The 20,553-nt window shown below is 33.7% G+C and overlaps 1 protein-coding gene across 3 annotated transcripts in view; it reads right to left on the bottom strand.

Annotated features, from left to right (window-relative positions):
- Positions 1 to 16,632, bottom strand: part of LOC140435087 (eukaryotic translation initiation factor 4E transporter-like) — a 71,761-nt gene extending 55,129 nt beyond the window's left edge. For all 3 annotated transcript variants that reach the window (XM_072523789.1, XM_072523790.1, XM_072523791.1), the window contains exon 1: positions 16,458 to 16,632. In XM_072523789.1, the coding sequence (XP_072379890.1) occupies positions 16,458 to 16,615 (158 nt within the window). In that variant the 5' untranslated portion in view covers positions 16,616 to 16,632. The remainder of the gene's footprint in view (positions 1 to 16,457) is intronic.
- Positions 16,633 to 20,553: the final 3,921 nt, after the last annotated feature.

Raw genomic sequence — 20,553 nt, 5'->3', positions numbered from 1 at the left:
GATCATTACAGAAAAGGTGAACGAAGAGTCTTCTGTTCCATGTTCTTATTAATTGAGAAATAATATGGTTTCGATTTACGCTGACTGAAGGTTTACCGGGGGCCCTGTTGTCAACAGGGTGCTACTAGCAATATAGAGTACTTTAGCAGTTCGAAATTTCTTACATTTAATTATATATATCTTACATGAAAGGTTCATTAGTACACTATTGTTAACAGAGATGTCGGTTCCTCAGGTCTCGATGTGTAATTGTAAGTCCTTTCCAGACCTTTACTTATTTCGACAATCACGTTTCAACAACGAAGAGCTCACTTCCGACCGTTACCTCTCGCGAAATTATTCCCTTCGGGTCTTTATTTATTTCGGACGAATGGTTACGCGGAAAAGTGCTGCTTCAACTCGTTCACCAATTCGAGGAATAATTCCAAGTCCGCTCGGGCTTTTATGTATTCCTGACCGTCGGTGATCTATCGGAAAACTGTGGCAGTTCGACAAGTTGTGAAATAATTTTAAGTCGATCCGACTTGTATTTATTTCAAACAAATATCTGCCTGAGGAATATGGAGATCCAGGTATAACCATGAACTCTACCAACTGTTCAAAGAGACACCGTTCTCAGAATTCGTTAAACTTCGGAGACTTCGCTGGGCTGGTCATGCAGTAAGAATGGAGACAGAAAGATTGCCGAAAAGAGCCCTAGATAGTAAAATGCAGGGCGCAAGACCAAGAGGAAGGCCACGGAAAAGATGGGAGGATGAAGTGGCAGCGGACGCGCAAAATTTGCTAGACGTGAGAACCCGGAGAAGATCGGCACGGGACCGACAAGGTTGGAGGCATAGCTTGGAGAAGGCCAAGGCCCGATTTGGGCTGTAGCGCCATTGGAGAGAGAGAGAGATCTGGCTGAACGGCGAAGTGTTCTCTTCGAGCGGTTTGATTATTTTTGCGAAATAATTCTAAGTCCGCTTCTAGACTTTTCTTTATTTCTAACAAAGGATAGTTGAACAGCCAAGTGCCGGATTCCTTCACTTATTTGTGGTGATAATCTTGTAGTGAGATCTTGTATTTATCTACAGCAATTACAAGAAGTATGGAACCTTTCTTCGTGACGAAGTCTCGCAGTTCGATGATTATTGTTATAGGTGAGAAATAAAACGCAGAGTTTCGTAAAACGGGCTACTCAGCCAAATAGGTCTTGCTTGGTCAATATTAAGAACTAGCGTAACCTCCGATAGGAAGGTAAGCTGCTTTTATGCATTTCCTAATTGCATGTGCGCAGCGATCTTCCGTCGGAGGACCAATCAGAGATAATAAACCTTGTTGTATTTGGCTCGCCAGAGTGGCAATCTTCGCTCTGATTGGTCCACTTTGACGACAATATAGCTTATTTATGTACCGTTTTACTTATAATCTATTGTCAACATTATTATTTTGTATAAGAATATATGTATAAGAATTATTGTTCTTAAGAAGTATGTAGAATGTACACAATCAATATATATAATTTGCTTATTCTGCCTGTCTGTCCGCAATGGAAAGCTAAAACGTTTTGAAAAACAAAAAAGGATGTTAATTAATGCTAATAATGTTAAGTAATGAAACTAGTATAACATAGATAAGGAAAAAATCATTGGCAAAACTCGCAACTCAGTAAAAAAGAAAATAGGTAGAAGGCAACCGAAATTACGTATTTTTGACTATTTGGTCGTCATTACTACGGTGCAGCCAGGTTAGAAAAGGAATCAAATCTACGTTCGAAACTTTCCAAGCAAATTAACTTGGGAAAGAATCTACAAGAGCCATAACTTTTTAAATTGATGAATATTGGCCAATACAGTTTTTTCTATATAGGTATTGGCCCATTTTCAAAAGCCATAATAAATAAATTGTTTCTTGTACTGAATTGCCCCCAAAGTACCATTTTATTATTTATACCCGTTCTTCTGTTGTATAAACAGTCGGCATATCAAATTTTAATCTTCACACTTACGCGGTTACCTCCAAAAAGAAATACATAGCATAGCGTTCGCCCTGTCTCGTATGCAGTTTACCATTAAAGAGAACGGACGAATGGCGATGTTGCCAAAATTATCTTATTTTATTGGAAATTAGGTTACAATTTCGTCAAATAAAAATGCGAATCTGTAAATTTCTCATGGATTTAAGAAATTTTGTACCAGTATTTGTGTAAATTAGTGTTTCATTTTTAATATCATCATCCAGTTTTGTATATCAATATAACCACGTCACTGATCGCCAATTTTTTGAATCAATTCAATGTTTTAATTCAAATATGTAATAAGGTACCCCTGCCGCTGTTTCTTACGTATAAGCTGGATCGGAAATAATCGTCTGGCGTTCACTAATGGGCGTGCATGAGGGATGGAGAGAGAGACCAGGGGGAAATATGATTGTTATCTTTGTCTAGTAGCTGAAAATATAATTTTTTATATCTGTGTTAGATATCCTGTTAAATTCTACTATACCGACCATAAACTTTTACCTACACCGTATATCGGATTTCAGCAGAAATTCAGCCACTAGTTTATACAACTTAAACAGTAACTATGCCTTTGCGAATACTGAAAGATGAAATCAAGCAGAGTAAAATATGTGAAAACTGTGATTTCCTCGGGGAAATCTGCGTGAAAATGTTGTAAAGAAAATCGCATGTCCTGCGACTATTTTCTCCCTTATGCCATTTTACGAATAGGCAAAAGAGTATTGATTCTATTTTTAAAAATTTTGGCATAAGAGCTATTGGTGCTCTGTGTTAATTATGACCTAAACATGTTATGTTAATAGGTCAGTGTTCTTGATTTTCTCCTTCATGCCACTTGAAATTTTGTTAGTTTTCAGTAGTAATATCCCTAGGACATTGATAACAGATGAGATAATTTCATGACAATCGAAAGCTCGTTCCTTGGTACCAAGCAACGAGCTTGAGAAATTTGTCATGAAATTATGAGGCATTCATCAATGTCCGAGGGATATTCGGCGGATAATTTTTCGAAAAAAAAAAAAATCATAACGAAACATTTATTTATTAAAAGTACAGTTAGTGAAAGTACAATTATTAAAATTTAAGTTAACATTAGATTCGCTGCTGTTCTCTACTATAGAAGATCTATTACCACGCATAATATTTATAATCTTGTTGTGGTGTTCTTGATCGAGATTCAAGTATGAAAATTATTAAACACTATATTGTTAAACGGGCCAATCATAATATTATAGTCATTATAGTACTTTTCTTGCAATAGTTTGCACGAAACGTTCCACATTGTCTTCACCGTTGCCTCTTTGAATTCGTCCCCGTTTTTCTTTCTCATATTGACGGCCCAATCTTTTAGTATCAACGCCAATTCTTCAAAGCTTCTATGTTCATTCAACTCATATTCTCGTCCGCAGCAAAATTCCATGAATATTCCCCAAATATATTTGTGACTGTAGGTTCTATCTCTGGGAATTTTTTCTTTGATTAGCGCATTTATACTTTGAACATTCTCATTGCCGAAACGTGACATTTTGAAATTTATTTGGATGAAGTTGTCAAACTCGATCGTGTTGTCATAGGGATTGAAAATTGCACTGAATGCAATTATCAGTCTAATGTTGACATGATTGGGTGAAATTGTTCCACATGACACAAAATGACGAAATTTGAATGGTTGTTAGAACAGTCGAAAAATTATCACGATAAGAAACCTGCAAAAAAAAAGGTATAACGGTAGGTCACGAAAACCAGAAATTTTACCTGGAAAAGTTGCGCAAATTCAGAAAAACCCTAAATTTCCTTTTCTTTTTGATTATCTCATTTGACACTTTCGGTAAAGAGCCTTTTTTGTGCACCTGTATTTTATATAGAATACATAAAATTTGAATAAAATCTTCTGGTGTTCTTACCACTTAGTATTTTTAATTTATTTACATTAAATTAATGAAATCAGCATTTAGTTTTTACTATTTTTTCTATTTATAACATTCATATCTTATCAGAGATTTATCTATCCAACTTTTGCCTACTTATGTTATCTTGCTTAGCTGTAGATTATGCATATAAACAATTACAAATACAAAATGTTATATTTTTTTATTGTATATTCATCTATTAGATATATTTCGTAAGTGGTGTAAATCCTTGCGAAATTTTTTGATAAATCTTTTTATCTCTAATATATCGTCGGCATACTGCCAAAAGTGACCAAGTCATGTTTAGGTAGTTTCGAGAAAATGAAGTGTAAAGTTTTAGAAGTGCCTATAAAATCGAACATGATAACTACACAGTTTTGAAGGTTTTATGTTTCGAGGGTTAGTCATCTAGAGGCAAATACTTTAGTTAATAATAAAATAACTCTTATGGTACACTAACAAAAATGCAATAAAGATGAATTGGTCACTTCCGATGTAAGATAAAATTAACCAATATGACTTGGGCATGTCTAACTTGACATGGTAAAACTAACGTAAGAACCGATAAAAATAAAAAAAATTGTTTGTAGTATAGATGTTTATTGCTTACATACAATAAAATTAATCAACATCAATATCGCTATCTGAATCTGATACTGCTGGTTCTGGAACTCTATCAAGCGCCTTATTATTCACAGGCAAAGACTTGTACCAATCATGATATTCAGGCGGAATTATGCTACTTGTTATAAGTTTAAGCAAACTGTTTTTCTTCTTTTCCGTTATTGGTAACAACGATTTATATAATGGCTGTAGATTCATCGCCGTTGCTGTTGGTCTTCCTCTTCCAGCTACCCGAAGCACATGAAACTCGGTCTCTGAAGGTCTGTATTTAAATAAAATACATCCTGGATTAGCCTTTTCATACCTCATGCATTTTATTCTTAGCCATTCAACCTTGTTTCCTTTCTCATCTTTGCTTTTATTTTTAATTAAGGTATTTGCTAGAGCTTTTAAGTCAATGAAATCAGAAAATCTTAATTCTTGAACATTATAGCGACTACAACTTTTATTTTTATTGTGATTAGAACGTGCAAGTCGGAAAATGTTTAAAAGGTCATTGTGTGTAAAGTTGCATACATTTTTCTTTGCCTTTTCGATTGCAGAATGCATTGAGTCCACTTCCATGTATGTGTGCCCTTTCTCCAAAAAATTATGTTGGATAACATCAAAATGCATGTGGTGTACAATATACAGAAAGAGAGCAGAAATAAATTGATTTCGGTTCTGTCCACTGCAGCTGTCAGAAAAAATACTAATTTCTTTTATAGTAGTTGGAATACTTTTTATCCAGCAGAGTAACGCAGTTCCTATTTCACAACTTCCCCTTTGACCATTTAATTCCGTCCAAGAAAAGCAGTGAGCATTATTGGGTTTCGCAGCTTCATAAATAGTCAAATTGTAGGCACATAACTTCCTTGTATAATACATTTGAGAAACAGCCGAAGTTGGAATATTTAAAACGCTTTGTAGATCAAAAGTTGCACTTATAAAATTAGTATCTGCATTTGCTCTAACCTTGTCATTGGCCTTGAGTTGATTTGCTTCGTCACGTCGCGCAATATGAGCTGTGTAATCTTCATCCGATATTAATTTCTTTTTGTGTTTCTCGCATACTTCACAAAGATCCTTTTTCGGGTGAAAGAAAGATAAATTAAATTCTTTCCCAAATATACGACGATAAGTAATTTCGGAAACGTATGGTTTATTATCTTCTTTGCATTTATTGACGTATAAGTCATACATCTTGGAAATTGATAAACTTGGTCCATCGAGTCCATCGCAGGAAAGCTGGCAATATGTTCTCTTACTATTACTATCATGTCTTCAGATGTTTTGTTAGATGGAACATGATGACCTCTGTTATCTGAAATAGCAAACAATCCATGTTCATTTGCTCCCTTCAAAGCTGTATCCACAGGCCCGTGGCTAATGCAAAGAGTTTTAAGAAAGAATACTTTGCACACTTGAATTCTGTGCTCATTCTTCTGGAAATGATATTTCCTAGATGTTTCCTTCTTAGTGCCTGTTCCAGTACGAACTCTTCGATATTTTGGCTTAGTCCACGAAACACAAGATAGAATAAAGTCCTTTTGCCTTTCATACTATAACTTCCAGAAACTTGCGCATAACTTGTCACGTTCTTCTTCAGAAAAACTGGTTGAACACTGAAATTTACAGTTTTTGCAGTTGACCTTTTTTGGTTTTTTTGGACTTTTTATACCAGTTTTACTTACGTAGGGAATACTTAACGATCTGTTCTGTTTGGCAATATTCTTCTTCCATTTTTCTGGACTGGCTTTTTTCCATCTTGGTTTTTTTACTAATACTTCATCCTCACTACTTTCATCTTCAGTGGCAATGTAATTATCATCACTCTCTGTTCCAAATGGTTCTGATTCAGTCTCACTCGTTGTAAATTCAGCATCTACATGCAGTTTGATAGGTATTTGATTTTGATTACCACCCGATGAACTGTTATTGAGGCTAGTAGTTGGATCTGAAATAAAAGAAGTTATCAATAATCTCTAATCATTTCACTCGTATATTATTTATGTAATACCCCTTTGGCATAACTTGAAATATTTTATTAAAAATAAATCATAATCAATCAAATACAATAAAAGTAATATCTAACCTATAACGTAATTTTTGGAACATAATATAAATAATTACATACCTGTAATGTTTACTGCAATTTCATTTGTTAAATTTTCTGCACACAAGGAGGCTATGTACTTCCCCCTGGAACACATTTTTTGAATTTTCTTTGCGTTAGGACAATGATTTTGACACAAAATTAAGTATCCTTGTACGTAACGTCTACTTAAGTTAAATTGATCAGACAAGTTTAATAACAACAACCTACCGAAAAAAGTGACCAAGTCGCCTTGGTCAGTTTTGGCGGTAGCGAATACCAGTATTATGACTTAAGCATTCTAAGGCATGCCTGAAACTAGGCAACCATATTTATATCACGAGTTGGGCATTTTTTCTGGAAAAGATCTTATAGTTTTAAGTCATTTGGTCAATAAACATCAAAATGAGATTTTTTTGACTTGGTCACTTTTGGCAGTATGCCGACGATATATGTTGTTCTTATCTACTGGCATCTATCTCTTGTTATTTTTATTGTGTATTTGTAAATTCTTTTTCTTTTTGTGTACGAAATATAGTATAATTAAATTGACAATTTGCTTTAGAAAAGCCGTAAATACTTCTTGTTTTTCTTTAAGGGTAAAGTTTTCTTATGACTTCGACGATATTTCTTTTACCCTGCATAAGGGTTTCATTTGGCGTCTTACACTTATACACTCAACGATAGTTTCTCATAAACATTCGAATAACATCTCAAAATCTTCGAAGAAAAATACTTTAGTGTCTCTTGGAATATAATAAACATCCAATTGTTTATTTGCACATCTAATTTGCCTTTCGTACACCTTCTCCTTTTTAAATCGTTTTCTCTGTAACCGTAAATATGTGAAGTTGCTATAAGGACTTAGTGATTTGCGTTGTTTTAGAGCTTCGGACGAGAATCAACAAAATTTAAATGTTTATTTTCAAATATCCTTGGTAAATCGTTTTCTCTTTAAATCCCATAAGTTGCTATAAGCACTTAAATGTGTCTGAAAAGACTCGATAAGAACAAATAAAATCCAATAATTTTTTTGCATTGGAAACTATTGCTAGTGGAATTAAAAGTAGTAATAAAAAATCCTCCAACATATACTTAGGATCCCCGAGTTTCTTTTGCCATTCGAAGAAAAGATAAATACATCTTGGTTTCATTTCCCAGGAGTTTCTCTTTATGGTAACTATAGATCCATCTTTCTCCTTCTTTTTTGCTCTGTATTCTTTACCGCGCATTCTTAAACATTTTTGTTCATGTCTTTCCAAATAGAAAAATCTGCTTTGCCTTTTTTTGCAACGCCTTTTTTTCTTCTCGAACAGCGTTTACTCTTTTAGGTGTCGCTTTAAATTTTTTGCGTCTGGCGACATTGACAGCTTCATCTTCAGAATCCAAAGTTAGAGCCTTTCTGACATTCTCCACCTGAGTACTTTCCTTCACATCAACATTCATCTCATTATCTTCTACATTAATACTAGCCAGGCATCTGTTTTGGGTGTCATTTTTTAAATGAGATCCCGTTTAAATAGTAGTACTTTTTGGGTTGAAAATAATACAGGAATGTACTTGAAAGTTTCGTGAATAGCCTGATGAAGAAGCAATTTGCTAGAAACTGGAGGTTTCGTCCCATAAACTTATTCAAAGTGTATTATCCAATTTTATATCTTCATTGAAATCTTTAAGGATCTCTTCATTGGAGCTTGTATGTTGTTGAACGTCAATTGCCTCTACACCTTCAGACGCACAAGCATTTTTCCATCTTCTGCACTATCATGGCTTTTAAGCTCTCCGACTCAATCTTTAGAATGTGAATCTCGATTTTTAATACTATCATTCAGCTCGTTAGCAATGTCAACTAAAAGTAGTCTACAATTTCGTAAAACTCTGGCATTAGTTTTGGAATGGTCAATATCAGGATTCAATCTTGCTCAATATTGCTGATTTGACCATGCTCGTAGCCCAGCTTGCCTAAAAATAAAACATAAAAAAAAACACTTTTTTTTTTCGAAAAAACCTCATAAGTCATTATTCTGAATAGTTGATTACAATTAGGTAGGTAACAAAACCTCGTATCACAATTTTTTCAGTGAAAAATTTACTGAAATACATTATTTTTGAAATTCTTGCACCAACTAACAAGTTTCTGTTTTTCTTTAATTGATTTATATAATTTGTTTTAGTTGATCAACTGAATAGATTAATTGAAACATCATAACCTCAATTTTTATGGAATATTAGTTATGATTGTGTTTAACGTAAAACAATGCATCTACGTATTATTAAAAAAACGTATTAAGATGATTTCACTTACCATAGCTTCTAATAAACACTTATAATTCTTATAAACCCATATAACTTCGCAAAAAGTTCAATATTTACAAATTTTGTTGACTTACGAGGTTTTGTGTACAACATGTGAGATACGAGGTTTATGAATTCGAGTGACGCAGGTGCAATGTCACACGCTTTGAGATAAGAGGTTTTGTAATCGATGTAGCTCGAATTCCTAATGTGCAACCCAAAAAACACAAAACCATCGAAAATTGAGATACGAGCTTTTGACATATTAGCGACGAATATCATAAGACTCCTTAGAATGCAGTCTATCTATATGCAACTTTGTTTCATCTATTCTTCATTACAAATGACATCAGACTTATCGGACTCAGGAACTTAGCTTTTTCCTGTCCGGTTTTGCTCGGTTTAGATATAACAGCTACCCTTATGGGCCTCCGTGCTTTTGGTATGTACCCCAGGCCTAAGCTAGCCTGTAGTATCTTTTTATAAGCTAGTAAACTTTTTAAAGAAGGTCATTTCCCTTCTGTAAAAGTATAGGTTAAATCCCGTCCGGACGCGGTGATTTATATGGCCCATTTGATTTTGTCCTGATCTACCACATGTTTGGCCACACACCGCGTTGGTTTTTCCTAGAATCATAAGCTCAATAGCTAGTCCAGTGTGCTGCCACGTGTCTAGTGATATCAGTTTTGTTTCAGACTCGGGAAAGTACATCTTTGAAAGTTCTTTTATGGTCTCTTCATTCACCATTCTGTGTATTCACTGACTCCTTTTGTGTGAGGATAGCCTTATCTGAGGGTACTTGGAGAGAACTTTATGGAGCCCTGGCATTTCTTGCATCGTCGATTGCATAAGGGCTGTTTCTAATTCCAAGCTGTTCAGCTGTCAAGAGTAATCAACATTTTCGTTGAATTTAGACTTTTTTTAGTCACTTTTGGAAAGAAAAACAATGTCAGTTCCGCAAACATCCGCTTGCACCTTCATATTCAATTAAAGTCTTCAATTTCATGCAATTTTTTTTCTATCAATTCTTTCTATGTACATTTTTTTTTCGTATTATCAAATGTTATTTACCGATCTCATAACTAGGTTATGACATCCATAAAATTGATAAAATTTCTGGATGATTCAATTTATTAGCAATTTCCACGAAGATTTCGTATTATATAAATTATGTAAGTATTATCTATGTTCAACTCAATTTTCTCTTTAAAACATCCTGTCATGGCCACTCATCCGCTATTTCAGTTAAATGCAGATGTAACAGTTTCACAAAAAGATGTTTATATTGCCAGGTTAATTAATTTCGAATTAACTACCTGCCATTTCAAAATATAATTCGACATGACAACTAATCGATACATAAATTACATAAAATATCTTTAGTAAACCCAACACAACCTCAATTTAATTTTAAACACGTGACGATCATACACATTGATTAAGAGCCAATCTCTTATAAACTTATTGGCCATGGCTGCCTTTTTCGTTCAATTAACCTTTGCAACGGAGTCCCAAAAATCTTTTGATCTATTACTAAAAGTTAGTGCCAACATTGGCGGATTGTTTTCAATGTTACGCTGTTCTTGCACTGTTTTGTTTGTGTATTGTCATACATAATAATTATATACTAGATGGCTTTCTTTTGTCTGTTAAATCTTGCAAGATATTTTCTTTCATATCCTATGCGTCTTAGTTTTTATCCTTTCAGCTACTTTTTTTATCTAGATATGATTGTAAGTTTCATATAATCATAGTTCTCATTTTTTTAATGTTAACATTTAAATTCAAAGCTCGAACGTTCATAGACATAGTCAGTGTACAATGTAAAGAATGTGCTGGATACCTGGATAAACCTGGATACATTGAATTGAATATTTTATATTTTTTGGGATACAGTTCCACAAAAAAAGGACAGAAGGGCTTCTAGGACAAAACAGGTCCTAGAAATGTAAATCTCCATAAAAAAATTATCGACAAAATACCTTTACGACAAAGAAGGCCTCGCAAAATCTTATCCGCTCAGATAAGCACCATGTTTATACCCTAACGCAAATCAAGATTACGCTAAGCCCCAATGATGATAAAAAACATCACCTTCCGGAATCTTATGATAGACTTCCGTGGGGGCATTGTTCAATTGATCCTAAGATGGATGTTGATTCGATACAACACAAAGCAATATTTCAATGAGCCATTCCTGTTGATTGGATATAGTCATTTTTTTTAAACTTAATTTATTTATTGCAACTAAAAATACAGCCACTTTTTTTTAAATATACGTTTTAATCATACTTTAATATCACTCATCGTTTTTATATATCTGAAACAGAACCTTTTTATAGGCCATACCACATCATGTCATTGCGTTTATCGTGTTTTATATCGTATGATAATTCTAATAGATATTAGTTTTGTATATATTATTTCTAAATTAAGATACTTAAGATTAGCACATTTAAAAAAGATGTTTAGATATGACCACTAAACAGATATTCGATATGGACCACCTTCAAATTAATGAACCGTTCTGGTTAACTCCAGAGGTATGTGTTCGTGCAGCCTTCCTAACAATTTAAGACGATGATCACCTTTATCTCGATTTAGTTTTAAGTCTGTTCTTCGATAGCCTATCCCAAAACAGGAGTCGGAGAATTTCCTAGTTTTAAGAACAGATAACCTAGAATCCACTAGGAAACTAAGTTCCTGTAGCTGGCTGTATACCATGTATCACAAAAAAAATTTATTTCAAATTTTTTTTAGTAAAAGGTATAAATAAAATAATCAAACGGGCTATATCACAAATACAGAATATTTTCGGAATGTAAATTCCATCATCAGTGTAACAAAGTGTACATGCTATGAGCCACTAAAATATATGGGTGAAAACCCTTTAAATGTTATAAATTTACAAATATGTTACATTATATACTATTAAAAATTAGGACCTTCGAGGACCTGTTGAAAACAACTTGATCATCATATATCAAACAGTTGTTTGTGTTATGCTAATTGTTAAACGATTTTTCTATGTATAGTGTATGTATAGTAGTGATCGTTCAGATAAGATTCATGTTGGGCAGTGATCAATCAGATGATATCTATATCAAGTAAGATTCGTTTTATAATGTAGCCATACAGCCATACCTCTTTGTAAAGAGCAGGTGTATGATTGGAAGGAGATCCGTGTATAGAGTGATCAATCATATGAGTTTAGTGTGTAGAGGTCAGAACATTGTCGAATTATGATGATTCGTATATTGTAACGATCGGTCAGAGAAGATTATATAGTGGATGATTGTTGGGTTGGTCATATTTTAAGAATGGTATACGTTCCTATTCGTTTTATTTCCAGCGATAGCCGCTGCTGTACGTTATATCCATTTCAATGACATATCATATATATTGTTTCGAGATAGAGAGAGAGTCTTTTTTCGATGAGTTCGTTTTTTATATTCATTACCCCATCCTCTTTCATTTAACGCTTTTATCGTTAAAAACGAATAAGTATGACAGAAGATGCAATATAGTGTCGTATTAGCATTGTGTTTAGCTGTTTTTATCTTAACATATCCTTTACCCTCCCCTTTCATTTAACGTGTTACATGTAGATATCTGACCAATAGAAACGGAGATATGTTGTAATGTCGTTTCGGCAATGTCTTTGTGTCTGTTTTTTATCTTGACGTATTCATTATTGTCTCACCTTTCGTTTGACGCCTCATACGTTGCAATCGGATCAATAGCAACGAAGATACGATATAGTGCCGTTTTGATATTATCTATGCGTTTGTTTTTTGTCTTAACGTATTCGTTACCACCTCCCCTTTCCGACGATATCTCACACGTCACGATCTGACGAGCTGTCGCGCCTTCACCACAAAAAGATCAAAAAATGACCAGAATGGACCTTAGAATTTCTTATGGAGATTTACATGGGAAAATTACCTGTTTTGTGCTAGAAGTCCTGCTGCCCTTTTACTATCCACAATAATAGTCCAATCATCAGTCGATTTGACATCTAAATTTGTGAGAATGTCAATTTTGGGACTTCAAAAAAGATGCAAAAAAATTGCAATTTTGTGTGGGGGATCATCCGATTCTGGGTTTGGTTTTACAGTTTCTGGTGTGACTTCGCTGTTTTCACTACTTTTCTCCACTCTTCTCTCTCTTTGATTGTTCTTTCTATATTTCTAATTTCCATACTTCTTAAGTCTTCTTCCACTTGTTGTCTCCAACTCAGTTTAGGTCTGCCTCTGGTCTTTTACCTGGTGGTATCCATTCCGTTATAACTCTTAACGGATTGCTCTTCTCTCTTCTCATTATGTGTCCATACCATCTAATTCTTTGTATCTTTATTGCTCTAACTATGTTCTCTTGACCCATCCATTCTTGTATTGCGTGATTCATCCATTGTCTTGTATGCTCTTCTTTTTCCCTCTTTGGTCCCAGTATTTTTCTCATAATCTTCCTCTCAAAAACTTTCAATTGCTCTTCTTCTCTTGCTGTTAATGTAAATGTTTCTGCAGCATATACTATTATTGGTCTTATGGTCGTTTTGTAGATTTTCATTTTTATGTTTCAGCTTATCTTCTTATCTCTAAACATTTTTTTATTTCTATAAAACGCTGTATTTAACGCTTGAATTCTTCTTTTTATATCTACACTTTCATTTCTTGGAAGGTTTTCTTTAATGCCTTTTTATCTGTTGCTACTATGGTTATATCGTCCGCATATCCTATTATTTGTACTGCATTCTTGTTTATAGTTCCTGCGTTTGACAGTTTTTTGTATTATCTTGTCTAGTGATAGAATCAATAGTACTTGGTACAATGGTTTTGAGTTGTATCTTTTATTTTTTGTTTCTTGTTGATATTTTCTTCTACTTTTTGATTTTTTTTTTTCGATTTAAATAATTTCTCTGTCTTTTGCCTTCGATCTTTGTATTTTTCTCGTTCCTCTTCTTTGCTTGTGCATACCCATTTCAATCTTGTTTTATTCTTTTCTTCCACTGTTAATTTGCACTCATTGTCAAATCAATTATTTTTTCTTTTATTTTGCATTTTGTAAACCACTTTCTCTGCTGCATTGTTTATTCCTTGTTTAATTTTTTCCACTGTTCCTCCATTTGCTGTTATCTGAACTGCATCTCTGTATTTACTTCTTGTACAAATCTTCTTACTTCCTTCTTTCAATTTATCTAAGTCCCATTTTCTCTTGCAGTTGTCCTTCACAAGGATGATTGTTATAATTCATAGGTAGGTCAATAAAATACTTTCTTATTTTGTTTTACAAATAATAAGCGCGTACCGTTCAAGCCGCAGCGGTCAAAGTGCACTGAAGTGTTTTATTATCTACTATTACTATTATTTATTTATTACTATTATCTACTAATTATTGAAAAAATTAAAATCCATATTTTAACTTTAAACACCCATTAGTCCGGTATTAGTCAAGTAACTCCCAAAGAAAATAGCTCCCAAAGCTGTCGGACTGCATGAATTTAGCTGAAAATTTGGATTTAAGTTTGTCTTACCCTCTTTTGTAAAAGTTATATATGGGTGAAGTGTGCTTTTTGTTTTTAAGGGGTTAAAACTACCCCTAAGTGGAAAAAATAAGAAAACACGTATTTAGGCGTTTTATGCATTAAAATTTGATTGAATTAATAAAAAAAAAACATATTCAATTATAATTTCTAAATAAAAACATATTCAATGATACCGCTTATGACGTAAATAACGTTAATGGGTAACTCAAAATAGAAATTTCATGTTATAAGTTTTGAAGATTACACTCACTTTGAATCATAAAAAATGGCAAAAATCGCGAAATGTTTTATTAATTTACCGCCTTTATAAAAACTGACTTTATTTGCGACAAAATATAAAAATTGCATAGTAAAGCTGCACTCTTCACCTTTAAAACGCATTTTGATTTTTGTCGATAGGACACTCTGATCAAAAGACATCGAATTTTTAATTTTACTTTTATTTAAAATTGATTTCGAGCGCGTAACTGACATTCAAAATAACCGGTCGCTTCAAGCGTTGTTTCTGATAGAACGGTTTATTATACACAAAAAATGCCAATAAAGATTTTTGTTCAAAATTATCTCAGCTATATTTATTATTTGAAACATTTTTCGCTAAGGTGTACAGATTTTTGGTAAACCGATTTTTTCCGTGCCCCCTCCCCTATGAGGGGGCGTTTTAAGGGGAAGCTAGGGGGTAAAAGTGGTATACCTTTTTGCATCTTTTTAAGGATCTTAAAATTGACATTCTCAGCAAAATTCAGCTTGTTCGTATGATTTTTAGAGAGTCAGAGGTATTTTCGTCTCTGACGACTGAAGTATTTGTATTAAACCTTGGCTCTGTTCTTTATATATTCAAGTGACAAGCTGGTTTCATTCCTTAAGTATTGGTCAAGTATTACGATTAGATTAGGATTTTGTATCTGCTGTGTCGGTTCTCGTTTGTATCGCATATGCCATTACTGATCTTAAACGCGATTCATTTCTGCGTGCTTTACCATCTAATGAGTCATTGTAAGTTAGTATGACTCCGAAATCTCAGAGAATGGTTTAATTATCTCAATCGGAATTGAGTCTTTCATCTTCAATCATCTTCATCTTAATCTGTGCTCAGGAGACAATTAATAGGACTTGTCTTTTCAGGACGATATATATTTCCTCTGAGGGTCAGGCAGCTCTAAAGGTCCTGCGGGCATTCCAAGTTAGCTCCAAGCTCCGTTTACCAACAAGGTCAACTTGAATTAGGTACCGGGATACTCGGGTGTGCAGGGGAGCAAGCAGCAAGACGGGGCTCACTCACTCTGCTTCTAGGCCCGAATCTGCGATTGTAGTACCCTTCAGTATTGGCCGGGGTAGCCTCAAGGAATTTTTCTCTTATAAGTTCCAGGAACCTTCTGGCTTTCTGTGAGACTACAAGTATATTAAAGAATTAGACGCTTCGGACAGAAAGAAGGATAGATTGCTTATCCTAGTGGAATATTGCTTATCCTAATTAAATTTATAACAGTTCATGAAATACACCTCAGGATGGTTCCGCAGCGATCGTATTCTTCAAATCTGACTTCCAGCGACTACTGGCTATGTGCAGACCTTACAGAAATATTTTAAGGAAAGATGTTTAGATCAAATGATGTTATTGCGCAATTTGAGTCATATTTTTAAGCCGAAGACAAATCATTCTACATAAAAATATCGAACTCTTGGAGAAGTTTTGAAATCAGTAAATCACCTTATAAGGAACTATATTGATGAATACTGTCGAATTTTGTCTAAAAGTTATTTTTTATTAGCTTGGTTTAAGGGCAGTGTTGATCACGAAATGTAAGGGCTCTAATTACATGATTTTTTCTAGTCTTTCAAAACAATTTCACCACCTTCAAATATATCACTAAATTAAGTAATTCATAGACATGCTTTCCAACTTTTTAATTTGAAACTATTTAAAACTATCTTTGAAATTGTTAATGTATGTAATTTAAAAACCTTTTTTTAAACATGGATCAAAAAAAAAGTATAGTCAGTACTTACACTTCGGAAGTATCGAAGAAGTCCGGTTTTTTCTTTGACAGCGGAGCTTCACGTAATTTCAGAAGTTCTTCCTTCGAATAACTTATCTTCACCGTTTCTCGTATAACCAAAATGGCAGGGTCGGTAAATTCTTCAGTCGGTGCGTCAGACACACTCATTCCTTCCACTTGCTCATCTCCTGTAACAAAATTAATTAAAATGAGTACTTTTCTTTTCCTCAAAATGTGGTTGTGTGATTTTCTCAAAAGTCAATGTGTTACAGATCTGGCTCTAAAATATCTGCAAAATAAAATACGAATCTGCTCTAAAAATGTTCCCTGTGATTTTTGAAGATGTAACAACTGCACTATCAGCAGTCCTCGGAAATACTTCTACAATACTTCAACCGGAATTACTACCAAGAGATTTTTGGTCCCGGAATTCCTGAAAAATGTCTAATTCGGCCAAAATATTTATTGCCTCTGATAGCCAAGATGAACTAACGACTCTGAAGTCTACAACTTGTTGGCCTGTAACTGATTGAGACCGCAAATTTAAATGTTCCATGACATAAAGGAATTACGGGAAACGATTTGGCTGATAGTAGGTACTGCAAAGAATTAGCTAGTACTCTTTTTATCAGGCCAGAACCATTTTGCGACAACTCTAAAAGCCTTCACGTGGAAAATATCCGAAATGGAGAAAAGAAACTTATCGAAACCTACTGAAAAATGCTTAGGTCAAGGGTAAGCAAAAAATATATTATGCTGAGGTGAATATTAATTATTCTCTTAGAAAGGTGGTAGTACTAAATGTACATCTTTTGTTCTTTATGCAAAAGAAATCATAGAGCTGCTGATAAATGAACTCAATAAGCACACACATATACAGTGTGGAAACCACTTATGGAATAAAATTGTTTGTGTCATTATTTTAGGAAATAATAAAAAACGTTGAGATACCTAAACTTTTAAATTTAAATGTGCGCTTTTTAAACATAAATTTGAATGTACAGGGTGATTCACGCAAGTCTGGCATAGTCCATAATCTATTTTTTAAATAGAACACCCTGTATATTTTTATGTTTTTAAAAGTTCCCTAACAACCTGATCTCAACGAACTATATCATGTAGGGTCTATTGTGAATAATACAGGGTGAAATTTTGAAATTAAGTATAATTTTCTTCAAGACAATTAATTCATAGAATACCCGAAGTAATTGATTGGATTACATTAAAATAAATGCTCAAAATGTTTTCCACCTTGTTGTTAGGAATAACACAGTGTCCTATAAAACTCGTCCCGAATTTACTTTAAAGTTTGAGGTGAAATATTCCGTATTTCTGTAGTTATTCTTTCTTTGAGGTCTTTAATGCTAGTTGGTTGTGTTGCATATACTTTGTTCTTGAGATAACCCCACAGAAAAACTTCCAAAGACGTAAGATCTGGCGACCTAGCTGGCCACTCTATAGTACCCCTTCGTCCAATCCAGTTATTGAAGTAGATTTCATTCAAGTAATTTCTCACCATTAAAGCATAATGGGGTATTGCAGCGTCCTGATGGAACCAGATAGTTTCATGCGGTAGGGTAGGATCTATTGGATTGGGATATAAGTTATCCAAGTGAGGAAGAACATCGTCTCTTAGCATGCTTAAATATTTTTCCACTGTCAAATTACCATCTACAAATATAGGACCAATAGGACCAATGAACACCTATAATATCTGCCAAATTTTCAACTTTTGAGGATACTGAGTGTGTGTCTTACGCATCCAATGAGGATTCTCCGCTGACCAATATCTACAGTTTCGTCGGTTTACCTGTCCGTTCAATGTAAATGTTGATTTATCAGAAAAAAGAATTGTGCCAAGTGCCAATTGTGCCACAATTTCATTTGTGTTAATTTTATCCATCATTCTTTCGCAGAAATCCATTCTACGATCTGGATCATCTTCTGTTAGCTCCTGCACAAAAGTCAATTTATATGGATGAAGTTTTTCTTCATGGAGACACCTTAGGACAGGAGTGAGGACATTCTCCCCGTAACCGATCATCATTAAAATCTCAATTCGGCGGGTCTCAGTTAAATATTTCATTTTTATTTCTGTATTATTTTAATGTAAAATATCAACACACCAACAACTGATTGATAACAATTCGCATTATTTACCGATTTAGTTTAATTAGCAGACTATCCAGACAGTTTTTACCTATTCATGACAAAAAATGTTAACATGGTTACTAAACAGAAATTTTCCCCAATATACTGACACTTAGAGTAGAAGTGTATTTTGTGTATTTAGCTAATTTAAAATAATACCATAACACGTGATAAATTACTAATTTCAAAATTTCACCTTGTATTATTCATTATAGACCCTACATGATATAGTTCGTTGAAATCAGGTTGTTAAGAATCTTTAAAAAACATAAAAATATACAGGGTGTTTCATTAAAAATAAGGATTATGGACTATGCCAGACTTGCGTGGATCACCTTGTACCTATAAATTTATGTTTAAAAAGCGCACATTTAAATTTAAAAGTTAACGTGTCTCAGAGTTTTTTATTATTTTCTATAATAAGGACACAAACAATTTTATTCCATAAGTGGTTTCCACACTGTATATACACTCAGATGCAAAAAAAACGCAAGGGAGAAAATTTTGGTCAAATTCAAAGTATTTTTTATTTTGATGATTTTTTTAGCACACTGTGTAAAAATTTATAAATTTTAAAGTATAGTGAGTTTTTTAATAAAACTTTGTATTTGACTTATTATACGGGGTTAATCGAAAGGTGGTTTTTTATCCTAACTTTGAAACATCCTGTGGAATAATTCCGTTAGCGGATTTTCGTAAAACCTTATTTTCCGGTTGCAACCATGTCTTCTAAGTATTATGTTTTTTGTTTCATGTGAAAATATGGATTGGTTCATTTTTAGGAGTGAAATGACTGCCACCCACAATTTACGACTTTTCCTATGTAGACTCCCTCTATAATGAGAACTGAAATGGCAGACTAATTACCTCGTTATAAGCGGATCTCGTTATATCCAACAACAATAATATTGTGCATACATATGAATATGTAGTTTTCTAAAACATTAACTTTCTCTAGTGAAGCCATTCGGAGCAATATAAGATGCTAATAAATATTGTTTGAATGGCGTTTTTGAAAAAAAGTTATTTTTACTTTTATTGTCAATGAAATATATTAAAACATAAAAGAGTTGTTTACTTTTACTGTCAATGATATACATTAAAACAAAAATCTGTATTCTGTAAATATGTATAAAGCGTATAAAGTTATTTTGTCATTTTTGACTGCTTTAAATTGTCCAGTATTCTATCTATCATAGTTTCTAAAGATGTGAAACAGTTTTATGCTTCTTCATTTGCGTTTTGTCTTGGATAAAGTTTCTGACAACCTTTAAAACACTTTCCACATCTTGTCTATTAGGACCCATATTATTAGGTGTGAATGGTCAACCCAATACAATGACACTTGTGAATCATAAATTTTACATTTCCGACTAAGAATCATAAATTGTAAGAAGTTTATTGCGGGCGGCCCGCAGTTAAAAAGGGTATTTATTTATAGCTACGGCTGAGCTAAAACGTAAAAAACACGTTTTTCAATCTTATTTTCTCTCGTTATAAGCAAATTTACCTCGCTATAAAGGGTTATAGTTCAATAGAAATTTCACGGGACATCTAATGTACCTCGTTATAAGCGAAACCTCGTAATAACCGTGTTCGTTATAAAGGGAGTATACTGTATTACCATTATCTTTTGTATTAATTTGTAATACGACGATGGGGGCTTTGGTGATTGATATCGAAGGAATGTCATATCGACATCCCAGAAGCACTGTATTTAAATAATGATTAAAATCAACGACATGATCTTGGTTTTAATGAACAATGATAACAATAACAAAACATAAAAAAACAACTTAAATGTAACTTAACCTAATAACAAAGAAAAACTACAAAAAAATAACTTAATACTTTGTATTGCCTCCCCTAGCCTCTATAACTGCCTGTACACGTCGGCACATGCTGTCTATGAGGTTGCGAATATCATCTTGCTGGATGTTTTACCACTTCTCTTC

This window comes from Diabrotica undecimpunctata, chromosome 2, assembly GCF_040954645.1.
Source record: "Diabrotica undecimpunctata isolate CICGRU chromosome 2, icDiaUnde3, whole genome shotgun sequence".
NCBI classification, from domain to species: Eukaryota; Metazoa; Arthropoda; class Insecta; order Coleoptera; family Chrysomelidae; genus Diabrotica; species Diabrotica undecimpunctata.
The sequence above is the reverse complement of the archived record's forward strand: the minus strand, read 5'-3'. Positions and strand labels throughout refer to the sequence as shown.